General features: G+C 46.5%; 1 protein-coding gene across 1 annotated transcript in view; it reads left to right on the forward strand.

The window, feature by feature from the left end:
* The window catches only part of Elovl5 (ELOVL fatty acid elongase 5), a 66,018-nt gene that overhangs the window by 31,963 nt on the left and 6,805 nt on the right, over positions 1–27,250 (forward strand). Inside the window, exons 2-5 of the mRNA XM_021171553.2 lie at positions 8,789–8,854; positions 12,529–12,716; positions 25,324–25,401; positions 26,261–26,432. Coding sequence (XP_021027212.1) covers positions 8,797–8,854; positions 12,529–12,716; positions 25,324–25,401; positions 26,261–26,432 — 496 coding nt within the window. The 5' untranslated portion in view covers positions 8,789–8,796. The remainder of the gene's footprint in view (positions 1–8,788; positions 8,855–12,528; positions 12,717–25,323; positions 25,402–26,260; positions 26,433–27,250) is intronic.

Here is a 27,250-nt window from a genome sequence, read left to right on the forward strand (position 1 = left end):
CCATCTGGTGTGAGAGGACATCTGTGCATAAACTCATGCTGGGTACACAAACATGCAAAAGCAATATTGTCGGTGCATCCACCGTTTTCTGGTTGTGAGCGGTAAGAGGCAGGTCAGTCACCTCTAACTTACATCTGCTCTTTACTACGGATGAAATGGACCCTGATCGGTGTTTTTCACAGAGGAATTAACAACCAGCATCCTCTTAGCATCCCAGAGACATTCTTCTAGAGTTTTCTTGCAGGTCCTATGATGCAAACATTACTATTGCCTGTGACTCGTCTACAATAGCGGATAACAGAGCCCTGATAGCAAGTTTTACTGCCCCACTACCTCATAGAGAATTTCAGGTTTTGGCCTGAGTCCATAAACATCAGGTGTGTGTTTGATCCGTGTTGAGTTTGTAAAGATGGTAATAATATTTTACCTGTGTTGACTTACTGGGTCAGGGGAAGGTGTAATTATCCTCATTTCACAGACTAGAGATCTAAGACGGAAAGAGTAAGGAACTTTTCCCAAGGTCATCTGATGGCAAGACAGGCACTTGAACCCCGGCTGGCTTGCTTCAGCGTGTGTGCCGCCTCACTACTATTGTTCAGTTCCCATTGGCCAGCAGGTATCTTTACATACCGCTTTCAACTCTATGTTTTAAGAAGGATGGAATCCTGTCTGCCTCTGTCCTGTTACTAATAAAGCAATCTGCAGCTTTGCACACAGCAATTCAAGAAATATGTTAGCGTGAGTCGGCTCCATTTGAAAAGCCTGGTAGCATGAGAAGCAGCCATGGAGCACAAAGTAAAACCAGTCTCCGTGTGGCCAGGTCCCCACACCAGTGCAAGGCTTTCACATTACTGCACTGTAGCTTTGGGGGCTACAGTTAATGGGTGATTGTGAGAAGGAGTTCTGAGTCCACCTGCAGCAGACCGATGCTCACTTATCCGTGAGGAGGAGTCTGTGCATCAGATACTGTCTCGCTCCAAGCAACAGAGTGCGTTTTTATGAAGCAAAAGTTATCACCAGTTCTCGGATCTAAAGTGGAAATGAAATTGGTACTGTTAATGATAAATTTCTATAACAATGTACCTATCTCTGATAACTAAGTTGTTATGTGGAGTCTGTGTTAGAAATTGTTAAGAATTCCCCTAGAATTGAATTCTAGGACCATTTTAATTGCCCTTTCAAACTGATTTTTCTTATGTCTGAGTTTCTTAGATTATATATATATATATATATATATATATATTTTTTTTTTTTTTTTTTTTTTTTTGCTTGTTTGTTTTTTCGAGACAGGGTTTCTCTGTGTAGCCCTGGCTGTCCTGGAACTCACTTTATAGACCAGGCTGGCCTTGAACTCAGAAATCTGCCTCTGCCTCCTGAGTGCTGGGATTAAAGACGTATGCCACCATGCCTGGCTATATATTGTTTTTAAGGACCAGAAAAGCACGTGTCTTTGTTCTGAGTAGAAAGAAAGTTCCTTTCAGTGTTGAAAGGTGTGCACATATGTGCGTGTGTGTTTGTATTTTTAAAGTTGTGTCGTACCTCACAGAATGTTTTTGCTGAGCACATTGCTAAGAGGGGAGCAGAGCATTGAGGAAGGGGTTCCCTGAAAAAAATGCCTCTGTAACTATAACTAGGATTTTAGGAAGCTACTGTTGTGGGGTAGTGGGTCTTCCTCCCACCTTCCTTTGGAATGCCAACTGTGTCGTGCGTGTCTGACCGTCTGTAGTATCGTGATTGTGTACTCCCACTTTAAGGTGGTACAGTGTTGTGTTTAATACCTAACTTGAAATAGCCAGGTTCTCTCGCTTAGAGGTTGTTGTATGCTGAGTGAGCCCAGATAGCAGAGCTACAAGAAACTACAGGGAGGCCCCTGCTGTGGGGCTGGGAGGAAGGAGCAAGGGCTAGGAATGAAGAGAGAGAGTAGGGAGGGGGGTTTCAGACAACCCCTTTTAGAACAGAACAACTGGGCATGTGGGTAAACAATCCTGGTTCCCTGGGGGCTGAGGCAGGAGGATTATGAGGTTTGAGGCCAGTTTGGGTTACATACAGACCTTGTCTCAAACGAACAAACCACACTGCAACACTAGTACCACATATCACAACAAAAAGCCAGGCCAGTGGAGCAGCTGCTGGTTTAGAAAGTGTTCGCCAGCCGTGTGCAGTCTCCTACCAGGTCCCCTCTGTATGCCAGTGTGTGCCTGAGTCCCAAGGACCCAGTAATTCAGGGCTCCCTGCTTGCCAAGTGCATGCTAACCAGTGCAAAATGCCCTCCAGCCCTAAAATAGTGCCTCCCCTCCTCCCTTCTCCAACCAGCAGCCTCAGGAGTTGAGATGAAGGCTTCACATTTGAAACATCTAATCTTATTTAGTGCAAAGGAATTCTGGTGGTGGCAACATTTTAAACATGTTTGTCCCCAAACACTCCTGTTATATCCAAACAGTAGGATGGCTTTACCTTCTCAGCGGCCTGATCTGTGACTTGGAAGGACAGCACATCCATGCCTTGCTCTTAATTACTGATCGCTGCTTTTCTTCAAGTTTGTCGGGGGGGGGGGGGGGGGGATGCCGTCAGGGTAGTGATGGGAGTATGTTCTTTGTGTGAGGTTAGCTTTATATGTGGGAATGGAGGCACTAAGCTAATGTGAATTATTTTTGTTAACCCAACTTTATTATTTATTTAAATGCCAGAAGCTTTGAGGGATTTATTTCATTGTTGGGTGACCTTCGTATCCTGAAGCTTGTTAGACTGTTTTCCTCCTTGTGTCCTTGTGTGTTTTTCACATTTCTGCTTTTGTTTTTGAGATGGGGTCTTACTATGTACAGTGTGTGGCTGGGAATTCACAGAGCACCCCAGTGCCCTGAAGCTGTATTTTAACATTGCTGAAAAGAACTGCTGCTATTCTCTCTTTGGGAGCCAATGTTCTCATCATAGAACACTAAACTTCCAGGGGAGCGTGTAGTGGCTATGGTTATGTGTGCATGTGTGCGTGTGTGTATCTGTCTGTCTGTGTTGGCAGCCAACATAAAGAGTGTCCCCCGCCTGCTCACCCTATGTTGACCATCAAAAGTCATGGATGAGCCCGAGTGCAGGCTTTGAGTGCCAGCCTGGCATCCCAGGTCATAGGTTTGTTAGCCCAGCTAGTTGGCTGTTTTAGATGAACTTTGACAGTTCAAAAACAGTGGATGGGGTAAGATGGTAGACAGCTAAACTTCCATGATATATTTTTAAGCCAAGAGGAATTTGACTGGACTGATTTCACAGAAAAGGAGACTGCCAGCCTGCTCCTGTCACCTTTGCAGCCAGAAACAGGATTTCCAGAATGTCCCTGGCACAGATGGGTCACCAGGAGGCCTGGTTGTGGGTTTAGGGCATCAGCTCTCCTTGCTGTGATGTAGTTTTACACAGTCTGGCCTGTCCAAACAGATGGCTGTATGGCCCGAGCCCCTTTCCCTGCATGGTCGCTTTCTTGCTTCCTTCAGCAGGTAGACTGTGCCTGGGAGAGCTCTGGTTCCATAGCCTGAGGAACCTTAGCAGTGCCCATCACTGTCATACTGAGCCCATTGTCAAGCTTCTCTCACCCTTCTTGGCACCCCAGGGGCAGGGCAGGGGGAACAGCAGGGGGGACCGGCTTGCTGGGAAACCTGTCCTGCATGATCTTTCATTCTTTGAAGATGCTTCTTGTACCTGTGATATAATTCACCTGGGCTTGCACTACATTCAAAGGGAGCTAACAAATTGGGGGTAGGTTTTCCGCAGGAGCAGGGCTGGGCCCTCTTTGGGCGTGGGATTTGTTTGCCCTTTTGGGTTCAGAGTTTACAGTATTTCATGCTGCAGTGGTTCTGATCTTTCTTTGGATTCAGGCATAAGGATTCTAAATTCTAAGTAGTTTCTGGAAGTGTGCTGCTGAACTCTCTCCTCCCCTCATGCTCTCCTCAACTGTCTTTTCATAAATATAAGGGAGTTTGTTTCATTCATTCACTCATTTTGGTGTTTTGCCTGCATGTATGTCTGTGAGGGTGCCAGCTCCCCCGGAATTGGAGCTACAGACAATTGTGAGCTGTTAGGTGGGGGGCTGAGAATTGAACTGGAGGTAAATACAGGGGAGTTTCTAAACAGAATGTCAGCGCCAGTCAGTTCTCCATGGTGTGATGTTTAAAATGTGACACAGTAATATAGTAGCAGAGTTACCAAAAGTGGTCTAGGATTTTATAGTGGGAAGAGACTCAACTGAGACTGTCTGCTGGCACACCTTGCAGCATTAAAGTGGAATTCTTACATTGCCTCGTGGTACACACCAGTTATCCCAGAACTTGGAAGGCTGAGGCAGGGAGGTGACCAGATTGAGGCCAACCTAGGCTTTTTTGTCTGTTAAATAGGAGACTGTCTGAAATCTGTTCTAATTTACCAACCCCTGCTCACTTGTTTAATCTTTGTCCATGTGTTATATGTGTGTTCTTGAACTCCTGGATAGCTTTAGGGTACTCTTATGGTTGGAATTTCAAAAAATGGATTCTGATACGCCTGGCTGTGGCCTGCAGTTTCCGTGAGGCCCTCCAGGTTGAGTGAAGGTCAGAGACCCCAAGTTAAAGAGGCTGTTACTTGGGTTCAGGGTCTGCAGGGTCTAGCTTCTGGGGAGAGAAATCCATTCTCATCATGTATTTCTTGTGTATGTTTTGGGAGCTGGGCAGATCAAAGAAAGGCCTGTTGCTTGCTCCAGAGGATCAAAGCCTCCCCCAGAGAGGAGGCCTGGCCTGGTCCCCACTAGCACCATGGTACAGAGTGGCTGTGTTCCCACTTGGCCCAGCACGCTTGAGAATCGTGTCTCTGGCCTTCACAGCTTGGAGGCTGGAAACTGCGGTAGGCAGGCAGGCGGGCTGGCCGGCTGCAGACCTGACAGCATGATTGAACATTGTTGCAAATTGGGTCATGGCGTTCCCATAATTCCAGATGACTAGGCAAAGTGTCAAGGGTTCTCCGGGGTTCTGTACCTATGTGAGAGTATATCCCAAAGGCTACTTCAGCAGTGGGTCAGTCCAGCGTGGCAGGGAAGACACCCCTTATACTGCTGCTGTGGCAGGCCAGATGAGGCTGTGAGGGAGATGAGACTGGAAAGGGCACAGTGCTGCAGGCCGTCCATGGCCAGTGTCAGGGATAGAGGGAGTGTGAGCAGCTAAGGATGGGCACCCCTCGTCTTTCCCAAGGCATTTGCCACATGCTCCCTGCAAGGTGTGCCATTTGATTGCCCTCTGTGGAGCCCAGCCAGATGCACCCAAACCTGGGAGTCATTGTGCTTCTCTGAAGGGGGTGCAGTGCCCTTTCTTGTGATGGACACAGGCTGGCTTGTGCATTTACACTTGCTGTCCTCGGGTCAGAACTCCATTTCTGAAAATAAGGTCCATTTGAAGGTTCATTCCACCCCTTCACCCGGCTTTCTTCTTGTGTAACAGTGTCTCAGGTTTCATGTATGTACCTGTCATTAATACAGTTGTTTCTCTTAGCCACTTGGATGTACTCAGGACCCACCTCAAACTGAATGCCCGAAGCCAGAGGTTATATGAAAGCTTGTACACACTAAGTTCTGTCTGTCTGTCTGTCTGTCTGTCTGTCTGTCTGTCTGTCTATCACTGTCTCTTTCATACACACACACACACACACAAATTTTCACCTTCTTACATAAAGCACACATTAAGAGACTTACTGTGACATCTCCAAATCACCAGCATCAGTGTTTTTTAAGGTCATTAGTAAAGGCTGTGTGAACAGCCAGGCTGATAAGTAGATGTCACTAAGTGTTCGTCCCGTTGGTAGCATGTGGCATGATGGGGATACGCTGGACAAAGCAGTTTGTGCTCCAGGCAGGATTGTGTGGGTTGCACGTCTTTCCTCAGAGTGCTGTACAGTCTAACACCAGCCTAAAACGTTTCTGCTGTTTTCAGTCTAATAGTCTCGAGCTGCAGTCAACTGCAGGTCATTGAAACCGTTTAGATCCTGTTTGTGTGTACAGTGTTTTTCTCCCGGACCTTGAGTTCTGTCTTCTGAGCTGTTGTATCTCTGGGTTTTAAGTCCTCTGTGCCTGGCACCTGATGCAGACAGCAGGTGTCCAGGTGTAAATGAAAAAAAAAAAAAATAGAATGGTGTGGATGGGTGATAGCTGGGCAGAAGCCTGGCATTGTGGTTGTGAGTGATACAAGCTTTGGTGACAGCCTACCTTCGTACCTTAGAAGAGCAGCAGCCACAGCTGTAAAGAGTGTATAGACACACTCACTTGTGGGTATGGGTGTGGGGGAAGATACCTGCCTTGTCAGAATCAGCCTGGTGAGTCATGGGTCAGCCCCCACTTCATCACTGGGGCAGCGAGCCCATCCGTGACATAGATCCCTCTTGACTGTCGCCATGTCTGTTCTCCCAAAGATTGTTTGCTTTTTCCACTCTTCCTAAGTTTGATTGAGAAAAGTTCTGCAAACCCAGGAGGAGAGTGGTGCAGCTGAGAAGAAAGGCACCGTAAGAACAAATGTGGCCCTCTGGCAAAGTCTCCTCCTGGGTATGCGTTTGAAGAGGGACCCCCATGTGAGGCAGCTCCTGCAGGCCTCCATGGCAGAGCAGTTTAGACAGGTTATCCAGGCCAGACACTGTCTTCAGTTATCTCCAGATACTAAACCCACAAGTCTTTCCTGAAACCCACTGCTGGATTCAGTACTCTCAGACTGAAATTTGACCTGAGGTTTTTCTGCTTTTCTCTGGCCGCGTTAGCCTAGATTCTCAAACTGGATTCTGTCCTAGGCTACTGTCCTTGGAATCCTAGGTCATTCAGAGCAGTTCCAGGAACTTACTTTTTTCCCCCAATCCACTAATGGCTCTCCTCCGCTGTCCACCCCCACCCAGGCGGTTAGCCCTGGACAGTTTAAAGCCTTTCTATGCTCTTGTTTCCAGCTTTCCTGTGGCTTCTGCTTAGAAAACGGCAGTTCCCTGCTTTCTGAAAAGCCTTGGTTAACAAGGAGGTTGAAGAACGATTCTTGTATTGTTCCCTCTCCGGGAACTGTTCCTGATGTTAGAACCCAGAGTGCTGGGACTTGAAAATCTTCCTACTGTGTAGCATTAAATGGGTGTGTACAGCTACCAGGAGGTGCGTTCCAACATCTGCTGTGCTTCAGACCTGGGTCCTTGTGCCCCCTGGGCACATCACTTGTTCTAGGTGATGCTGCTGAACATCTGTCCCTGTTTGCACTCTCCTGGGCCTGGGAGGCAATAGGTCCTTGATGTTTTTCATTTAGCTGTTGATGTTTTAGATAGTCTCTTAATTCTTCCAAGCTTCTCTCTTGAAATATTACCCATCCCCATGCCCCGCCCTTTCCCTAGAGGTTTGGCAATACTTAGAAGTGGTTTTAAAGGTTTTCAGAAGAACTGGAGGCTCAGTGACTGATTCTGTGTAAAACAGTGTGACTATATTTGCAGCATAACTAAACACACGATTGTGAATTTGATAACCATAAATTAAAGTTACATTAAATTTAACTGAATTGTTTGTGTTTGTTTGTTTGTTTGTTTGTTTTGAGACAAGGTTTCATTTTGTAGCCCCAGCTGACCTGGAACTATGGCTAGCCCAGGCTAGCTTCAAGTCAGTTTGTCTTGCCTCAAATGTATGCATTTCCCACACCCAGCGCAGTATCAGAGTCCTAAGGTTGGACACCTTGACTCGTGACTGTGATCAGTGCTAAATTGACTTGGTCATTTGCTATTGGATTATAATCCAAATTTACAAAAATTTGTTTATTGTGACCTTTTTGTGTGTGTGCTCCAAAGGGGAGAGCTTTCTGGAACAGTTTATTCAAGCACTACCACTGGCTTCCTTCTGTTTAGAGCTGACTTGATTGGTTGGAGGATATGATGTTTAATATTTTAATTTTTTACTGTGGACATGAAGTATTTAAAAACGAAGGTGACAAGTAATTTTAAGCAGGGAGCAGAGTCAGAGAGGGGACTGGGGAGTACAGGTGACTGGGGGAGGGTAAAAGGACTAGCAAGACGAGAGGCAGTGGGGAAGGGTGTATGTGCATGCGTGTGTGTATGTGTGTGTGTGTAAAAATACCTTAATAATGGCATCAGGGGATGGCTTTGGCTAACAAGACGGCTCTGCAGGTAAAGGCACTTGCTGTCAAGTGTGACAACCTGAGTTTGAGCCCTGTGGACCCACGTGATAGGAGGAAAGAACCAATTCCCAAACTCATCCTCAGACTTCCACATGCATACCCCACACACACAGAATATTTTAAATTATATTGTATATAATAGATACTATGTATAGCCTAAGTGTATTTAATATATATATCTGGTGACAAGCAAGGACACAGTTCCTCTCCTGCTGTTTTCAGTGTCCTTCCCCTGTGGGATGGATATGTCTGCCACCTTTCAATCCAGTTCTTCTTTCACACCGAGGTTCAGCACCACAGGGAAGGCTTCTCTGGAACGGAGAAGAGAAGTTTAGGAAACTGGGACTTGGTTGGGTTTTTTGGTTTTTGGTGTTTGTTTTTTGGTGTTGATTTTTTGGTTTTTGTTTGTTTGTTTTTTGTTGATTTGGTTTTTTTAATGTGAATTCATAGGACGCACCGCTGAGGTTCTCAGCCCTCGCAGTAGCATGCGTGGAGGAGTGGGGAGCAGCTTTGGTTTTGCGTGAGGAATTCAGCCTTTCCCTTTGCACCTTTGAAAATGGCTTGTTCTTGTTCTTTTAGGGAAATGCGTGTAAGAAGTATTTTGAGTAGACAGTAATCAATGTCTCCTTTCTCTTTAATAGGTTTTAAAATGGAACATTTCGATGCGTCACTCAGTACCTATTTCAAGGCCTTCCTGGGCCCCCGAGGTAAGCTGGCTTCTGGTTTAGCTCTCATCTGCGGCTCCCCTCCCATCTCTTTATAGCCTCTTGTAAATATTGCATGAGGTCTTGGAAATTGTTTTCTATGATGAGATCAAAACTTTATCTCCAGTCCTAAGGACCTTGTGAAGTTCTCTGTTAGTTGAATGCTATCCCCTGGCTCTCAAGGCAGAGACCTTATGGCTGTGGCCATCCTTCTGCCGGCTCAGTTTCCATACTGCAGCCCGTGAAAGCCAGTGATTTCACAGTGGTTGATGGTGGTACGCTTTCCTTAGAGCTCGACTCTCTAGAGGAAACCAAGCCGGTGCATTCTGAACACGCCCAGTGTGAGGACAAAATGCTCTCTCCCTTGCAAAGTTCCGAGGGCTGCTGTTCTCTACAAACTGGGTCTTGACCTATTGCCCAGGCCAGCCCTGAACCCCTTAGATCCTCATGCCTCAGCTCCCCCAAGTGCTAGACTCTAAGTGTCTGTGAGGCACCACAGCCAGACAGAAGCATGCAGTGCTGGCCATGAAACCCACGGTGTCATGTGTGCTGGGGACGTGCGCTGTTGTTGTGCTGTAACGTAATAAGCCCACAGGACTTTACTCTCATTTTTAAATTTAAGTTTTAAAGAATTATCATTTATTTTGACGTGTGTGAATTGTACACACAGTTGAGCTTCGTTTTGACATTTCCACGTCTACAGAATGTACAAAGTTCTTTTCCCTCCGTTACCCTCTCCTCTGCCCCTCCCATCACCCATCCGATTTCATATCTCTAATAGTGCTTTAAGGATTTTTTTGTTTTTTTTAAGACCAGGCTGATCTGCCTGCCTCTGCCTCCCAAGTGCTAGGATTCAAGCTGTGCACCACCACTGCCTTTTTTTTTGTTTGTTTTTAATTAACAAGTCATTTCACATCATGCCACATGCTTCAAATCCCTTGCTATGCTGCTGCTTTTCATTATTTGTTCTTATAATTTTTTTCGAAGTAGCTATGCATGGCCTTCTAGTATTCTCTGTAATACTTTCTTTACAAAAGAACTTTTCAAGGGGTTCACAGAAATGTATAAGGTTTCCATCACTGACAAAATAACCTGGAAAACCAACTTAAAGGAGGAAAGTTTTATTTTGGCTTCTGGGTTCAGAGGGGTCCATCGGTGGTCTCTTGGCCCTTACCTTTCTGGGCCGGAGACACGGCTGGCCATTGTTGGAAGAGCATGGCAGAGTAAAACCGTGCTTCTGGATGCAGGCAGAGTGTATAAGGACAGAGACAAGGATAAGATATTCCCTTCAAAGGGAAGCCGTGTTGATCTGTCCTCTCCCGCCAGGCCCCGCCTTCTATGGTTTTCAATGTCTTAGTAGTCCAGTCAAGGATGAACCCAGCTACAGATTCACCCATTAGTGCTTTCAGGGAATCATGGTCACTTCCCCCAAAGCCCTAACTAGGCAGCTGCTTGTAAACTGCTTCTTATCAGAACAGAGGACTCTCAGGTTCACTCATTTTTAAGATACAGGGAAAAAAAAACAACACAAAAAGAGCTTCATCAGTGGGTCAAAGATGAAAGGTGTTTGATACCATAAGGGTGTGGGGCGTCTAACCTGGTGCAGCCTCTCTGCCTCTGTGGCAGGTAAAATGCACAGGCCTTAAGCTGTCATCAGACTACAGTGATTCCTGATCATTTTGCAAAGATCCACGAAGAACGCCCTTCTGAGAATTGTTAAGACCAGGCATCAGGCAGTTGCCCATGGAGAAGCAGCAGGTTAGACTAGAGGGTGCTCAGTTGAAAGAACAGGTTACATTGGCAGTGCTGGCTCAGACCTGTCATCCTAGCACGCAGGAAGCTGAAGCAGGAAAACCATGGGTTTGAGAGTAGCACAAATCATGTAACCAGCTCCAGGCCCTTCCGAGCTGTACTGTGAGAGACAGAAAAAGAACAATGAAATGCCTTTGCATCTGCCTGTGTTGAAACAGTGCCTTCATACTTGGTTATAAAGAGTCAGAAAATTCAGCCTTTAATTGTCTGAAGTAATAAAAGTGATTAGCTTACTTTGCAAGGTAGAGCAGCCCATCGCAAGGGCACTGTGGCCGGAACCGAGAACCCGGTTCTTTGTATTTTTCCACTTTGCCATTCTCATCCGTCCTCAAGATGACCACCTTCATGATTACAGTAGCTCAGGCTGTTCACCCACCACAGGAAGAAGGTATTTGTTCATTGCATGAGCTGGAGAAAAAAGAAAGCTTAGTGGTCACAATTACCCCAACCGAGAAACCACACAGAGCAGTGATCCACCATGATTACCTGGATCCCCAGGAACACTTGCCCTGGGACTAGGGTTGTGACCAGCTGCTATGGGTGCTCTTGGAGGGAGCTCTTGGAAATGCACAATGCAAAAGAATAAGTTGCTGAGCTGAACCTTTAAGTAAAGAATATGGAAATTTTATAGGTAAATACGTAGATTCATTTTGTAGATGCTAGCTGGTAAGTGAAAACTTACTTTCTCAACATATACTGCTAAGGCCCAGAGCTGAGATCAAAAGGTGTTAGGGGCCCCTTCCTTGCGGTCTCTGGGGCCAGCCACTTCCCTGAAGGACTTGTGAGAACGAACATTGCCATCCGCCACTACTGTATCATAACTGGTGGTGTGGGGAGTAGGGGCAGCAGCTCTGTCTGAAACAAATGAAAGCAAGCCACGGCGGACTGGCTGGACAGGGTCAAGTGTCTGCACAGAAGGAAGACTGGCATGTAGTTCCCCAAAGGGAGCGTGTTCCTCTTCCCTGCGAGGCCAGGGGAGGAGATGAGGGTGAGAGCAAGGCTGTCCAGTAGAGCAGTGGCTGGAGGCTGCTTCTAGCATGTGCTCGGGTTTCTTCCCTTTCTTTGTCCTGCCTAGGAGACAGGGTAAGAGTGGGGTGTCCTCTGAGACAGGGTGGGTCGCCAGTTCCTATAGTGCCCTAAAAACACGAGCTCAGGAGTTCTCAGCCTGTGGGTCAGGACCCTTTGGGACCAAATGACTTTTTTCACAGGGGTCATATATTAGATATCTTGCATTATCAGATACTTACAATTCATAACAATAGCAAAATTACAGATATGAAGTAGCAATGAAAATCATTTTATGGTAGGGGGTCACTGCAACATGAGGAACTGTATTAAAAGGTCGAAGAGCTGGGAAGGTTGAGGACCACTGCCTTGCATAGTCCCGAGTCTGATCATGGCCAAGCCAATAGTGGTCCATTCTTTTTACTCACTGGCCTCTATTGCTGGCTCCCCAGTCAGACCCAGTGTCCCTCACCTGGCTGAAGGGCACACTGCTTGTGCCTGCATGTGCTGGCACTCACTGAGCTGGAAGGCTTTTGAATGCAAACTACCATCTCCTAAGTTTCCCGATTCCACGTTAATTCAGTAAGCATAATACACTTAGTGGGTAGTTTGACTTTCTATTTTCTTTCAGATTCTTTGAAAGCATGTTTTTATTATTTTACTTAGCGTAAACACAAGTAATAAATTATTCTAAACCTGTATCAAAAAAGCTTTGCTTTGTTTGATGTGTATTTGTATGTGGTTTGCCTTTATTGTATTGCACAGATTAAAGGCAACATGAGTGTCAGGTGGCTTTGGAAGTGGTCTCCCTTATTTGTATCTAATTGACGACTAAATGTTTTCCTTCTGTTGGTTTTCAGATACTAGAGTCAAAGGATGGTTCCTCCTGGACAATTACATCCCTACGTTTGTCTGTTCTGTTATTTACTTACTCATCGTATGGCTGGGACCAAAATACATGAAGAACCGGCAGCCGTTCTCTTGCCGAGGCATCCTGCAGTTGTATAACCTTGGACTCACCCTGCTGTCTCTCTACATGTTCTATGAGGTAGGTCAGTGGCTCTAGGGCTTCCTTCCACGGAGCTGTGCTGCTGTGGCCACCTGAGGTGTGTCCCTACGTGAAGAAAGGCATCTGTTTCACTCGGGAGAAAGAGGGACAGCGAGTCCGTTAATGCATTTTAAGTAGGTTTTAAAATGGATCTTTATAAACCAGATGTCTGTACAGATGTCCCCTGGAATACCTCAAAGGAGAAGCTTTGGTTGCTGAGTTTTTTGTCGCTCGTGTTTTGTGTGGCACACTGAGAACTAAGCTAAATAGCTTCAAAAACATTCTTATTCACATAACAGATAGGCTGGAAAACAAAGGAAGGTTGAAGAGTGGATCTGGGTACATTTTATTATTAATAAATGCTTGCTTCTCATGTGGAGGAGGAAGTAGGTGGGACAGTGGGAAATTCTGTGGCAATTCAGCTTTTGTTCTGATCTGGTAACTTGTCAGATCTCACAAGTTCTGTTTTTAAAGTGTTGCTGTCCATATTCATTGCGCATGGCACTGTTGTGTGGGACACACAAGTGTACACTGTGTGGTGTATAAGCTGATTTTAAAAGTCACATGAATGGTAAGATCCTCATTTGGAATCTTAGATGGGTGTGTGTGAGTTTGGGCCCAGTCATTCTTTCACGTGGCTAGAATGTTTTGGCTTCAAAGGCAAATAATCAGAGTCAACACTTGAGTCCTCCTCCCTATTTTGCAAGGGATAATGATACAGTCCGTAAAGCCAGGAAGACAGGGAACGTTGTCCCCCATTGGTCAGCACGGTTCTTCTGTGTCTCTTGGAAGGACTCTATTTTCCAGGCTCACATTAGCCTTTTGCTAAATCCCCTCCATACAGAGAATTCCAATCTACCCACAAAATGGACGTATTCCGATATTCTTAGGTGTTACGGCAGCTTCAGTTCTCCCGGTGGGGGCGGGGGGTGTGTGGGGGGGGCAGGGTAGAGAAAAGGATGGGGGAGGGGAGGAGGGGCCTGTTGTGGTGGCTTCCAGGCTCACACTGCTCAGGGATGGGAGCTAGTAGAAACTGCCATGACCACTGGAGGATCCCCTCCCGCTGAAGGATGTGCTCGTCCTGGCCCGCCCATACCCTCTCCCTGGGTAGAGATGCTCGCCTGGGAGAACAGCTCTGCCATTGCTTTTATGTTTAACTCTTAGAGAAGTGCTTACAACCAGTTTGGTTTCCTATTTTTTTATTTTTCTTTTTTTGTTTTCTGTTTTGTTTTGTTTTTCTTTTCTTTTTTTCCTTTCTGTTCCTCTCTAGAATGAAGGCCCTCTCTACTCTAGGATGGAGAGTGCAGGCCTGGAGACAGGAGCCGTACATGTGCATGACACCTGGCCCAGTGCTGGGAGCTGCTCTCCTGCTCTAGGGACAGACTGCAGCAGCCGTCGGGTTCCAGAGCGAACTTTTCTCTCACTAATGGAACAGTGATAAAGCCATTTCTTTAAGAAGCTTCTGTAGAGTCTATAGACTTTAACGTTGTACATGGTATATTCTAGAAACAGTTCATTTAAGTTGATTGACTTTTGGAGAGCCTCAGTGTGTGCCTTTAGTGTTGCATGTTTCACAAGCCCGGATGAGGTAGCTATAGTGTCATTTAACTTTGTATATAGATATCTCTGAGGTCACGAGAAGAAAATAGCTGTATAAACTGGCAGTTTGTGCATCTGATGTAGGGATTTCCAGGCAGCCTGTATTGAAAGCATAGATTTCTTTCTGGCAGTGAGGCCCAGATGAGTGCTTTCAGATATACAGAGGAAATCCCACCCATGACCCTTAAGCTTGCAAGACATAAAGAGCAACACACCAGCATTCGGATCGCTCCTGCTACGGGAGCAGCCCCGAGCCCTTCAGCACAGTCACCATACACAACATTGGTTCTGTCCTTCCATGGACTAAAAGGGTCCCACACTATAGTAGTGACTGTAGTGTGTCCTTGTCAAGTCTGGGGCTTCATTTCAGTTCCTTTTTCTGGAACTAGCATTTGTATTCTGTGAACTAACAAGATGCAGTAGGGCAGCCATGAAGCCTTACCGGCTACACTAAGGAGGTTGTGAGGCCCTTGGGGTGCAGTGTCATGCACGCCAGTCTCTAGTTACTTTCCTGCTTCCGAGGCTGTAAGGAATTGGTTTTTTTTTTTTTAAGCAAATATATAGTCATTGGTATTTTGGTTTATTAACTACAGATGTGCCTTGACATGTTCTGAATCAATACAAGGAAAAGTAATGACCACAAAAAGGAAACACAGAAGTCTTCTTAAACGAGGGAACCAGGAAAGGAGAGGAGCCGCAGGGGCAGGAAGGGAGCGGGGTAAAAACAACTGAATCAATTCTGAAAATGACACAAGGCCAAGATGTAACGGGAATACAGGTATATTTATAGTTGGTGCCTTAGGTAGGGAAAGGAGGCTGTGTGTGTAGATACCTCATTGACCTTAGGTTGGTCTCCAGGCAAAGGCCAGACACTCCTGGGTTTTCAGGATATTTGAGATGTGAGATGCATTAGTTTGACAGTATTGGGTGTGTGAGGCTTCCCTTGTTGATGTAGGTACTGTGACTTAGTTAGGTGTTAGCCCTTAGTGACTCGGGCTGCTCTGACAGAAGCTCAGGAAGCTACACCCTCAGAGAACGTGTCACCTGAGTACTGATGCTGTCTGTCCAAATGTCTGTCTGTCTTGGTGAGAAGCCCGCGATGGTAAATTCTGATCATCAGTTTGCTTGATTGAATTAGGAAGCACCGAGGCCCTGGGTTCTGGGGCATTGATGAGGCATACTTTGGGGTTTGTTCACAGAGAGGTCATTCTGGGTGGAGCATCCATCCCTGACCTGAAATAGAAAGTAGGGCAGGAGAAGGTCAGAGGAGTCATGGCCTTCCTTTCTCTGACTCCAGAGTGAAGCAAGCCCTTCTGACCACAAGGGGACAAAAAAATTCTCTGAACTGAGCCAGAATAAACCCTTCCGCCCCTCAAGTTGCTTTTTACAAGGTAAAAGGAACCAATACAAACCCGGGCCTTCAAGTTCTGGAGTGACTTGCCCTTATTCTCCATTTCTGCACCAGCTGGCCCCGCGTTCCCTGTCCCCAGCTGCTTCTGATCCTTTGTTACAGTGCTACGCACGGTGCTCCTCTCAGGCAGCTGCTCCCCTCCGACCTGGAGCTGTTTCCATGTGTCTGCTCCTTTCCCGTTCTGCCTCTGACCTCCGAGGCCCTGCATGGAGAGGATCTAATTGTCTGACTTGATGTAGTCCAAAGGGCACGCTAGTCTTGCTCAGTCTAGGCCTCTCACGCTGATCCTGGACTCTGCAGCAGCTGTCGGAGACAGGCTCAGGGCTGTACAGTGCCTTTGCTTTGGTCACCCTAGGGCTGCTCCTATGGGGAGATACGCTCTGCGCTCCCACAGGCACCAGCTCTTTGGGTCTTCCTCCCTGACACCATCCCCAGCCTCTTTCTTCGGTATCTCTGTTCCAAAGTGAAGTGCCTTTGTGGTATTCCATCAGCACCCCACTCCAGCCCGGGCCACGCTCACAGACAGACAGACAGACAGACAGATGCCTGCAATGCAAAGGTCCTCTCTACATCTCCTCATTGTTATTTTGGTTGTTTGCACCACCGAAGCTGTCCTTGTATAGGAATAGGAAAAGGGTAAACATGAGAGCCACATTCTTATACTATTTAACAATCAGACATAAGTTATAGGTTACGAATGATTACTTTTTGAATGTGTTTTTTTTCTCTAGAATAGAACCATATGTTGTGAAAAATACGACCAAATTGTCTTTCAATCATTCAGAACATTTAAATTGTATGTAAAAAAAAAATGTATTCCCAAGAAGACAAATCTTGTTTGGCATAAATCTGAACATATCCATTTCTCTCTTCCTGTGCGCATGCTGCTATGCCTGGCTTGCTCATGGGCTCCAGGGATCCGAACTCAGGTCCTGGAGCTTACGCAGCTCTCTTTACCAGCAAAGCCATCTCCTCATCTCCTGAATCGGCTTCTTAAGGAACTGATAATACTCAGAGCTGAGCATGAAGAAGTATGCGTGCCCTAGCAGTTGTCCTTGGCTACCTAGCAAGTGTGGGGTCAGCTTGAGACAATGAGACCCTGTCTCAGAACAAAACTTGAAAAAAAAAAAAATGCCCTGCGGCTACCCCTCTGAGGCCCTGCTTCTGAAATAATGATTTAGCCTATGCTAATCCCTTTTTTACTTTAAAACAGAAGTGTTTGTTGAGTGTCCCAAATAAGCATCCCATATTAGCATTTCTGGGGTTAGGTTGACATGCCTGTCTTCCCCCAAGCGTCTGAGAGGTTATAGAAGAACTTGAGCACAGACTTCTAAAGAACAAGAATGGGGTAGGGCAAAACAAGCTCGCCCTTCCTGGTTGGCGCTGACTGCTGTGGAGTTGGGTGTGCGTGGTGTGGATGTGTGCTCCACCTGGCCGGCCCCTGCCTTTGTTCAGGTTGCCAAGAGCTCACACTGCTGCTTTCTTGAATTGTGCTTTGAAAATCATGGTGTTTTATTGGGAAGGTGGGTGATGTGGCCTTTGAAAGGCTGTTCCCTGAGCCGGAGCCTCCTGTCCTCTGTAATTAGGCATGGGTAAGCGCCTTCCAAGGCACCTGTGGGCTCTGCCTTGCTCGGGGCTCTAACGTGCCCCAGAGCAGTTAGTTCCTCTGGAAGGATTATATTCCAAACTGTCTCCTTTTTCTTTTGGTTCAGGCTTTCCAAAATAGATAATGTTCTTGTGGGGAAAACAGGCTTTGGAGAAAGTATTTTGTTTTTAGAACACTTTGGAAAGGGCTTTTGCTCTTTGCCTTCCTGCTTAAGGAGGGTGCAGAGAAGTTGACTCAACTGGGGAGACCAGTATTTGTAGGAAAGCTCTGCTAGGTGTGTCTAGCCTCTTGACATTGTAACAAGAATTGTCACCTACAAAGTTCACAATGTTGACATCATTACTCCACCCCACCCCACCCCCCCAGTGAGAGAACATTTGAATGTTTTAAGTTTGTGGTTTTGTGTTGGGGTTTCATGGCTATCCTGGGGTGCACAGTTGTAGGTTGGACATTCCTGGATCATTGCCCAGAATAGGTGATACTTTCTTCCCTTACAACTGAATTCCTTGCTTAGAAGAACTCCCCTGGGCGATCTGAAGGAGATAGTATTTGCCCTTGGTGTGGCTGGAGCTCCTCTTGGGGATTACACACAGTGGAGAGGAGAAGGGGGGAGTACAGTCCAAGCACCCCTCCCTACCCCTCACCCACCTCCAGAGGGAGGGAGGGAAGGAATACCTTGGCCAAAGAGGAAGCCTCGGATCTCATTCTGCAGACTCCTCAGACCTCTGAGAACTTAACTTCCTACTGAAGTAATGAAGGATGTGGGAAAACCACAAGGTCCCCCCCCCCCCCCCCCCCGCCACCGCCGCTCTCTCTCCCTCTCTCCCTCTCTCCCTCCCTCCCTCCCCCTCCCCCTCCCCCTCCCCCCTCCCCCCCCTCCCTCTCCCTCAAGATACCTCCATATTCCTGGCTCTCTTTGAGATAGGATACCTCTATGTTCCTGGCTGACCTGGAACAGATATCCTCCTGCCTCTGCCTCCCAAGGACAGGGACTAAAAGGTCTGCAACTCCACCCACCACCCCATCTTACAGGTTCTTAGTTAAAGCCAGGCTTCGCAAAGTAAGACTGCACTAGGTTGGCTGTAGAGTTTTAACTCATGCAAAGGACCCTGGCAGGGGCTCCTGGTTTTGCCCCAGTTGTAGATTCTCAAGTATTGGGAGCAGAAATGCCATAGTTTTAGCTAGAATATCAGACTTACATGGTACCTACTTAATGTCCTGCACCTGACTTCCTCATTTAATGGTCCTTCTCAATGTCCCTGTCCCTTTCTGCATTTAATGGTCCTTCTCAATGTCCCTGTCCCTTTCTGCTGAGGAAGTATTAACAGTAAAAACAAAACAAAAAACCTTCAGCACAAGAGGGAAGGGGCCAGTACTTAGGATTCCAGGCATACCTGTTTCAGGTTAGCCTGTTTGCTCTGTGCTAAAGTTTTGTCAAGTGTGCAGGAGTGGTCCTTATGACTTAAGCAAGGGAGGTGCCTTCCTCGTTCCAAAGTGGCCTTACACTGTAAGAGGAGGTGGGGGCTTTTGCCTTCGGAATAGCTTATGGTTGGTTGTTAAGTCAGATAAGGAGATACAGGTAAAGGTCTTTTTCTCAGCGTCCTTCATGGAAAGACTTGCCAACAATTCAGAAACAGGCATGGAAGGCAGCAGAGCCTAGAACTGCTGTGTGACACATGCTTGGGCTTAGCCAGGCCTTTTCTTTATCTCTGTTTCCTCACTTAAAGTGCTCACTTCTACCAGATATAAAAACATACACAGGGCAGCAAATCTGTGAAATGTCTTAATGGCTCTTTGGAACATTTCTCATCTGGGATGCTGTTGTCTTTAAATATCACATCGGAGTCTGTTTTCATTGCCTTTGGTTTGTCTCTGTTCAGGGCATGATGTCCACATAATGTATCCACCTCTTATGACCAAAACCATCCAGCCCTTCTGTCGTCTTAGGGCTTTGGGGTGATGTGACGGGGTGATCAGACCATGAGGACAGAGCTTTTCCAATCAGACTCGAGTGTTTCCAATGACCTTGTTTCTGGAAGGCTTTGGTAGCGATCCAGAAAGTACTATGGTGAAGGTTCTCCTTCATTTGTGGTTAGCAGTCAGTTCTCCCCACTGACGTCATTAGCTCCCTGAGCTGCGTCCCCAGGACCTCACTGTGATGCACAGCTATGTTCTCTTAAGATGAAAAGATGACAAAACCTGCATTGGCTGCTGAGCTGCCTCCCAAGGAGAGAAGAAGGCTGCTTGCTGCGCTTAATTATAGCTCTTCACATGTTCCTGGCCTAATTAAGGTTCGCTTTACTCCAAGGAAGGAGGAAACACATATGGCTTTACAGTGGCACTGCCCGTATCTTGGTTACTTGGGGACAGCCACATAAATAACTCTCTCTTTGTTGTCCTTGGGCCAGTTAGTGGTACAGCGAGTGTGAAGATAGAAGCAGGCTGTTTGTTGTGGCCTACTTTTCCACTTTGGAACAGTCTCTCCGCTGCCTCTCAGTAGCCCAAGGTAGATGGCGGCCCTCCTCTCAGCACCTCACCCCGTCCATCCTCTTGAGCCTTCTTCTACCTCATCTGAGGTCCTGCAGCATTGTGACAGACCAGGTTGCCGGAGAAAACTTGAACGTGGGCCCTGCAGAGAAGCAGCAGCTACAGGAAGTTTCTAGGAGCGTCTTCTCCTGTGTGCTCTTTGTAGGGCTGGGAGGGGCTCTCGGTCCTTTGCATTGAGAGTCTCTGGGGCCACTGCTCATAGCATCCCCTGTTCCTCTGACAGTAACGGAGGCTGGAGAAGCTTCAAGTACTGGCCCATTTGTGAAGACTCTGTAGAGACCCAGACAAATAAATGCTAGCCCAGGTCCGTAGTTTGGGGTATTAAATTATTCTCACCTTTCTGGCATTTTCCACACACACACACACACACCTATAAAATTTGGTAAATGGTTTTCTCCTTATGAACAGAATTCAGAAGCCTGCCATAAAATTTGAGCCTCTTTGGAATACTTTTGGATATTTTTTAATTTCTCTGTCTGCCAAGCAAAAAATGAACCCACGTCCCTCCCTCCAGACAGAACTGATGTCTCTGTCTCCTACAAATGTAACTTGATACCTAGTTCCTATGAGTTGTGACCCCCAGCAGAGTCACATATCAGGTATTCTGCATATCAGATGCTTCTATTATTATTCATAACAGTAGCAAAATTACAGTTACGAAGTAACGATGAGATCATTTTTTGGTTGGGGTCACCATAACGTGAGGAAATGTATTAAATGGTGGCAGCATTGGGAAGGCTGAAAACCACTGCTTTAGAGGACTTTGAACTTCTGTCTTAGTTCCGTATCGTTGATCAACCCTCTCCTCTTTACAAGTCTGTTGATGTAAGATCAAGGCCTCCCCAGAGCTTATTGAGGAGCATGAGACCCTCATGGTTTAAAGTTTCCTCGTGGGACCCTTACTGCAGTATCTATGACATTTGACAAGAAGCATTTCCTTTTGGTATCTCGAGACACTTTGCATTTCTGTCATGGGAGGGAGGAAGGACAGTGATCAGTTGAGAAAATTAAGAGAAGCCATGAGAGGTTGGGCTTACAGTAAAGACCAGTCATGGAGAAAATAGAACTCTAACTGAGCTTCGGGAGATAGGAGATCTGGAGACCTAGGGTACCTGGGACAGAATTCTAGATAATAGGAATGAAACGGTCATTGTGAATATTTATTATGCTCTTGTTAGGAGCCTTATTGGATGAGATAAGCTGTTCACAGTTCATATCAGCAAACTTTCAAGATACAGCAAGCTCACCACCCAGGGCCCGGGCCTGATTTCTGTCCTCCAAAGGTGGTGTTAACATAGAGATTTTCTACTCCTATCCCAGGCCAGAGGAAAGGGCAAGTAGGATTTTGAGTTAATTTGCTTACAGATATAGCCTTTCTGATACAAGACCATGTCTGTGCCACTTGAGTTGTGAGACCCAAGGCTTAAGCAGGTGGAGATACTGAAGCCAGTGTCCCTATCTCAGCATAGATGTTGGAGGCTAATGCAGCCCTTTGACCTTGGAGGTTAAGGAAATATGGATCTGGAAAACTGTATCTAGATAAATAGCTTGTAGGTATAGAAGTGAAGGGGAAACTTGGAGGCTCACTGTAGAACTGGAATACCTCAGAAGGGTTTGTTATGGAGGCAACAGCAAGTCTTTGAAAGGTTTTAAGTGTGTAATGTATTGCATTGAGAGGCTCCCTAGCTGGCCCTAGTAGAAGCGGTGAGTGGCAGTCCCAGTGGAGAGAATGACCCTGAAGGCTGCCTCCACAAAGACCTCAGGGTGGAGGAGGTGTGGTAGGCACAGGCCAGGAGCATGGCCACCAGTGAACAGCATCCCCTGTATGTGGCTGGTTGGTGCTGGCAGCTCACCACCCAGGGCCCAGGCCTGATTTCTGTCCTCCAAAGGTGGTGTTAACATAGAGATTTTCTACTCCTATCCCAGGCCAGAGGAAAGGGCAAGTAGGATTTTGAGTTAATTTGCTTATAGAAGGAAGTTCTACCTAGATTCCTGTAGAAACAAAAATGAGAAAGAGTCACATGTCAGGAGGGAACCAGAGCCTGCCTTATTAAGAGGCAGCTGCAGGACTGACTGTAAAGGGGGCATTTGCCCGCTTTCCTACTCAGCAGTCCTCCCCATCACAAGGAGTCTTCTGAAGTGACATACACATGGTCCTCTGGTCCAGGACCCCAAGATGGTAGCTAGAGAAAACAGTGATGGTAGGGTCCAGAGTGTGACTTGTATTGTTGCTTTGGTAGTTTTGAGACAGAGTCTCACGATTTACCTTGTCTGGTGTTGAACTTGTTATATAGACCAGGCTGGCCACAAACTCACTTAGCTCTGCCTGCCTCTGTCTCCCAAAGGAAATTAAAAGTGTGCGCCACCACACCCTGCTAAAATGTGACATTTTTAATATGGTAAAAGATATAACAAAGATAACCGTTTCAGCACATATTTCACTGTACACATTTGTCCTTGTGGAACCCTTGCTGTGACATTTTGACAAGAAGCATTCCCTTTTGGTATCTCGAGCTATTTTGCATTTCTGTCATGGGACAGAGGAAGAACTCTGGTGTCACAACCCTCTCTCCAGTCTAGTCTCCAAAGGCCCAAGCCCACCTCCTCTCCCTTCGTTCCTTGTTCATTCTGGGTTTGCATCTTGAGTCTTCAAAGTTCTAATAGGCCTGAATGACAGACTTAACTGGCCTTGAAAGAGGACATAAGACCCAAAGGATATATATGCCTCATGGTGCCAGTCTAGAAAAAAAGCAGCAGCGTGTATGGCCTGTTATGAAGTGTAGCTGAGAGATTGTTGAAAACTTGGACAGAAAGCCACTGGAGAGAATTTAGTCCAACCTCACTTTTGACAGTGAAACCCACAGGTCTCACACTCCTCCCTGTCAAACCTTCCAACCCACAGCCTCCACATCTGATGGTATACCAGATTCTTAATGCTGCTCTCTGGCCATGAAAAATATGTAAACTCAGAATGTTTTCATGTAGAGAAAGTAACAGAAGAGAAGGAAAACACTGGAAGGGAAATTACAAGAAACATCAGATGCAAACACACACACACACACACACCGCGCATTCATGCACTGTGCAGAGCCTGGCATTTATTTCTAACATTTGATTGGCTAAAAATGTAACAGTTTGCCTTCCAGTCCTTGTCCAAAACGTTCTGCTTGCTGTGGGGCATCTGTACCGTTTACCAGGCTGAGTAGTTGTCGGAGGGCAGTGGGGGAGCAACCTGAGCCTCCTGGATCTGGCTCTGTTGCAGTTTCCAATTATCGTTATTCAAATTGACCCAGCAGAGGTGGCAGCACTCCTCAATATCCGCCCCAGTGTCCTTATGTTTTAATATGCCTTAAACAGCTCAATGGCTGGGCCACTTCTAAGATTTATTTATTTATTAATTATTATATGTAAGTACACTGTAGCTGTCTTCAGACAGACCAGAAGAGGATGTCAGATCTCATTACGAATGGTTGTGAGCCACCATGTGGTTGCTGGAATTTGAACTCTGGACCTTTGGAAGAGCAGTCGGGTGCTCTTACCCACTGAGCCATCTCACCAGCCCGGCTGGGCCACTTCTAACCTCCACTTGGCTGATGGACCTTCCAACTTGTCACTTACCTGTGTTCCACCTTGGCTGCCCTCTCAGACTCAGTTTCCCCAGCACCTGCATGACAGCTGTGTTCTCTGTCCAGCACCTCAGGCGTGGCATCTACTCCTTCCGTGGCACGGTGGCTATCTTTTTCTCCCCTTCCTCAGTCTCTTGCCCAGGAATCCTAAAGTGCCACCTCTGTCTCCCTGACCAGCTATTGGCTGCCAGCAACTTTATTTACCAATCAGAACTAACTGGGGGCAGGGTCCCTCCGCAGTTTACATGCAGACTTGAAGATTCTTGTGCAATGGGGGGTGGGGGGGGTGCAAATTAACATAATTAAAGTGGCATTAGACCAAATCAACAACAGGGTTCTCAGTTACCCCTTCCATTGAACAACTTTCTTACTGAGGTCAGTAGGTGAAGTTACTGGTTTACAGTCTGAGCCGCACACTGAATTCTCTTGAGAACTTTGTGAATCCCGTGAGGTTTGTTTCCTGGTCTGGGTGAGGCCAGGCGTTAGTAATCCTTTAGAGCTCCCGGGGTTATGGTGGTCTGCAGCTTCAACGGGACCCGCAGTTGTTTTCCAAATTACATATGATCAGAATCACCTGTTAAAACACTGGCCAGCTGGCAAAATCACAGCCCTCGGAGGCCGGAGGATGAGAATTTCAGCCTACCTGAGGTCTCTCTCACACACACATCCCATGTAGGCGTCTCGCTCATAAATTTCAGGGTCACAGGATCCAGGGTAGGGCCTAAAGCTGTGGCCAACAAGTTCTGGGTGGTGTCAGATCTGGGAGCAACATCATTAGATTCTCAAGAATTTGTGACCAGGGACTCTGAGTGGTCGACCCCAGGGTTTTAGATCCTGAAGGTTTGTGATAGTTCAAGATTGCATCTTGCCAGGGGTCCTGGGTGCTGCTGGCAGGATGGACAGGGGCACACACTTTGATAACTGTGACTGGGTCCTTGTGTGTGCTTCATATGTGGATGGCATGAAGCTCAAAGTATACCATCTCAGGCATCCCCTGCCCTTCTGTGGCCATCAAGAGCACTCAAGATTGTTCTCAAGTATAGAAGAAAGCAAGCAAGCCGGAAGCTGTGGTTTTCATAGATAAATAGCACACAGTAGGTGGTAGGAACATAATCGAAGTAGAATAATTAATCTTTCTAGCCTGACCATTAGAGTAGGTTCTAAGGTCTCATCATAGGCTATGCATCTTACTATGGGCTAATGAGGAAACAGGCTGTGTCACTGAGCCAGTTGAAAACTACAGCTTGCATGCCTATTTTGGGGTCCTTTCTGTATCTGTAGATGGCTAATCTGTAAGCCTAGGAGTAGACGCAGCATCAGGAAATGAAAAGGAATAAGAAGATGGACTATATCTGTCCTAGTGTTAAAAGTGTGTCTCCAGTCCAATGGTGTTGGTAGTGGCTATCGAAGGACTTGTTAGAACTACAGATCCTTGAGCCCCCACCCTTGGGGAGTCCATGACTAACTTACACACATGGCTCCAAACTGTACAGTCAGGTTTCAGGAGCCCAGGCTTAGGGAAAGTGACATGAGGAGATGGGATGACATCTTGGAGTTGGATGGAGCTTTACCTGAAGCAGCAGGTGAAGGAGTTCTCAAGGCAGCATCCTGGGAACGTCTTCAGGCTCCCTCTTCACCCTTCCAGTATGGTGACTGGATGAACGCATGCAGCGTGGAAGACTTTTCTCTTCACCGTTCACTCTGACGATGAACCTCACTCTGTAGAGCCCCAAGTTAATTTTCTCATACTCTAGACTAATAAAGTTCTGTGGAACAGGGCTCTGATGTAGCGACTAATTTTTCTCCCCTTTTTTTCAGTTGGTGACAGGTGTGTGGGAAGGCAAGTACAACTTTTTCTGTCAGGGAACACGCAGCGCGGGAGAATCAGATATGAAGGTATTGTTTCAGGGTTGTGTGGGGGTGAGGGTGTCTGTGTGTATTTGTTTGTTTTGTTTTTGATAAAGAACTTATATAAAAGGCAAAAGAGACAGTAGCCTCTCAATCCTGATCATTCCTGTTGTCGTTTTCAAAAGAGAAAGAGGCGCTGGGTATGTGGTATGGTAATTTGAACATGAAAGGCATAAATAAAATGAACACTAAATCCTCCCCTCTGTAAAAGAAACTCCTGTGAACCGTTGGCAGGTTTCATAGTTACAGAAAAGACCATTTGATTTAAAATCACTCTTGTAAGTGCCCTCCGAGAATTGATATTAAAGGTAAAACCCGGCCTCAGTCCAGTCTGAGAACTGGAGTTTGTTAAACAGAAGGCTGACAGTCAAGGCTCAGCATGGCCAGCGTTTCCTTTGAGCATATCAGTTGGACCAGAAACAGGTACTCTGGTTCCATTTCCTTCATGACTCATACTTCCTCACCGCTGGCCCTCAAGCCCCAGCATCCTTCTCCCTCCCGGCAGCTCCGCAGACTACAGAAGAGCACTGCTGAGCCTGGAGCTGCCTGCTGGGGCTTGTGGTTTTGAGTTAGTTTTGCTTTGAGACAGAGTCCTTTGTAGCCTCAGATTCTGTGTAGCTGAAGATGACCCTGAACCCTCGATCCTCAGGCTTCTACCTCTGAGTCCTGGGGTGTGCAAGAGTGTCAGGAGCTTTGAAGACATTTCAGTTCTCCCAGGCTCTCACCGTGGCTGGAGCTGTCCCTGGACGGCAGCAGGGGGCCAGTGGGACTCTCCCAGGTTTACATCGTGTCACGGGTGACATTCCAGCAAAGTACTAGAGATAAACCATGAGCCCTTTGCTCTTAGATCATCCGCGTCCTCTGGTGGTACTACTTCTCCAAACTCATCGAATTCATGGACACCTTTTTCTTCATCCTTCGCAAGAACAACCACCAGATCACCGTGCTCCATGTCTACCACCACGCTACCATGCTCAACATCTGGTGGTTTGTGATGAACTGGGTTCCCTGCGGCCATTGTGAGTAATGGGATGTTTGGGGAACATATGACAGAGACAGACTGGAAACTTAGTCCTTGGGAAAAATGTCCTCTCTGTAAATCCTCAGGTTAATAAGCTTTTGAGTTTGTGTTCAAGTTTTTCTTTTTCTATTTATTATTATTATTATTATTACTATTATTTCAGTTAGCATGCACTCTAAAGATTTCATTGTGGCATTTTCCCTGTCACACTTTTCTCTCATTTGTCCCTCTCCCCACCTTCTCATGGCCCCTGTACCCTTTCCTGGTCTCCTTCCTTCTGCTTTCAAGTCACATATGTTAGTAATGTTAGTAGCAAAGTACTCCTAACCAGAAAGAGCAAGGCTGAAGATTTCATAAGGCCCAGCCCAAGATTATCCACAGAGCCATAGTAATGAGGACAGTAGGGCACAGGCACAAAGAGGGACGTGTAGACTAAAAGGGGTGGAATAGAAGACCAGAGAGAAAGTCACACATCTACCACATAACATTGACAAAGGTGTCAGCAGATATGTTCAAAACAGAAAATCACAAATTATTCATAAGTCAATGGACTATTGAACTCAATACACAGTTCATGAAAAGAAACCCAAATGCCCAATGAATACTTTAAAAGTGCCCAGCATCTTTTAGCTGTCTGGAAAAATGAGATTCCCATCTCACTTCAATCAGATAGGTTATCATCCAGAAAGCAAACCATCAGGGGATGTAGCTCAGTGACTTGGCCATATCAGTGAGGTGCTAGATCCGGTATCAGTAGAGGCAGAGTGCTAGCGAGGATCCAGGATTCGTACTCATCCTGGGTGCTGCTCCACACGC

Source organism: Mus caroli, unplaced genomic scaffold (assembly GCF_978045245.1).
Source record: "Mus caroli unplaced genomic scaffold, Mus_caroli_1 scaffold_11, whole genome shotgun sequence".
Classification (NCBI taxonomy): domain Eukaryota; kingdom Metazoa; phylum Chordata; class Mammalia; order Rodentia; family Muridae; genus Mus; species Mus caroli.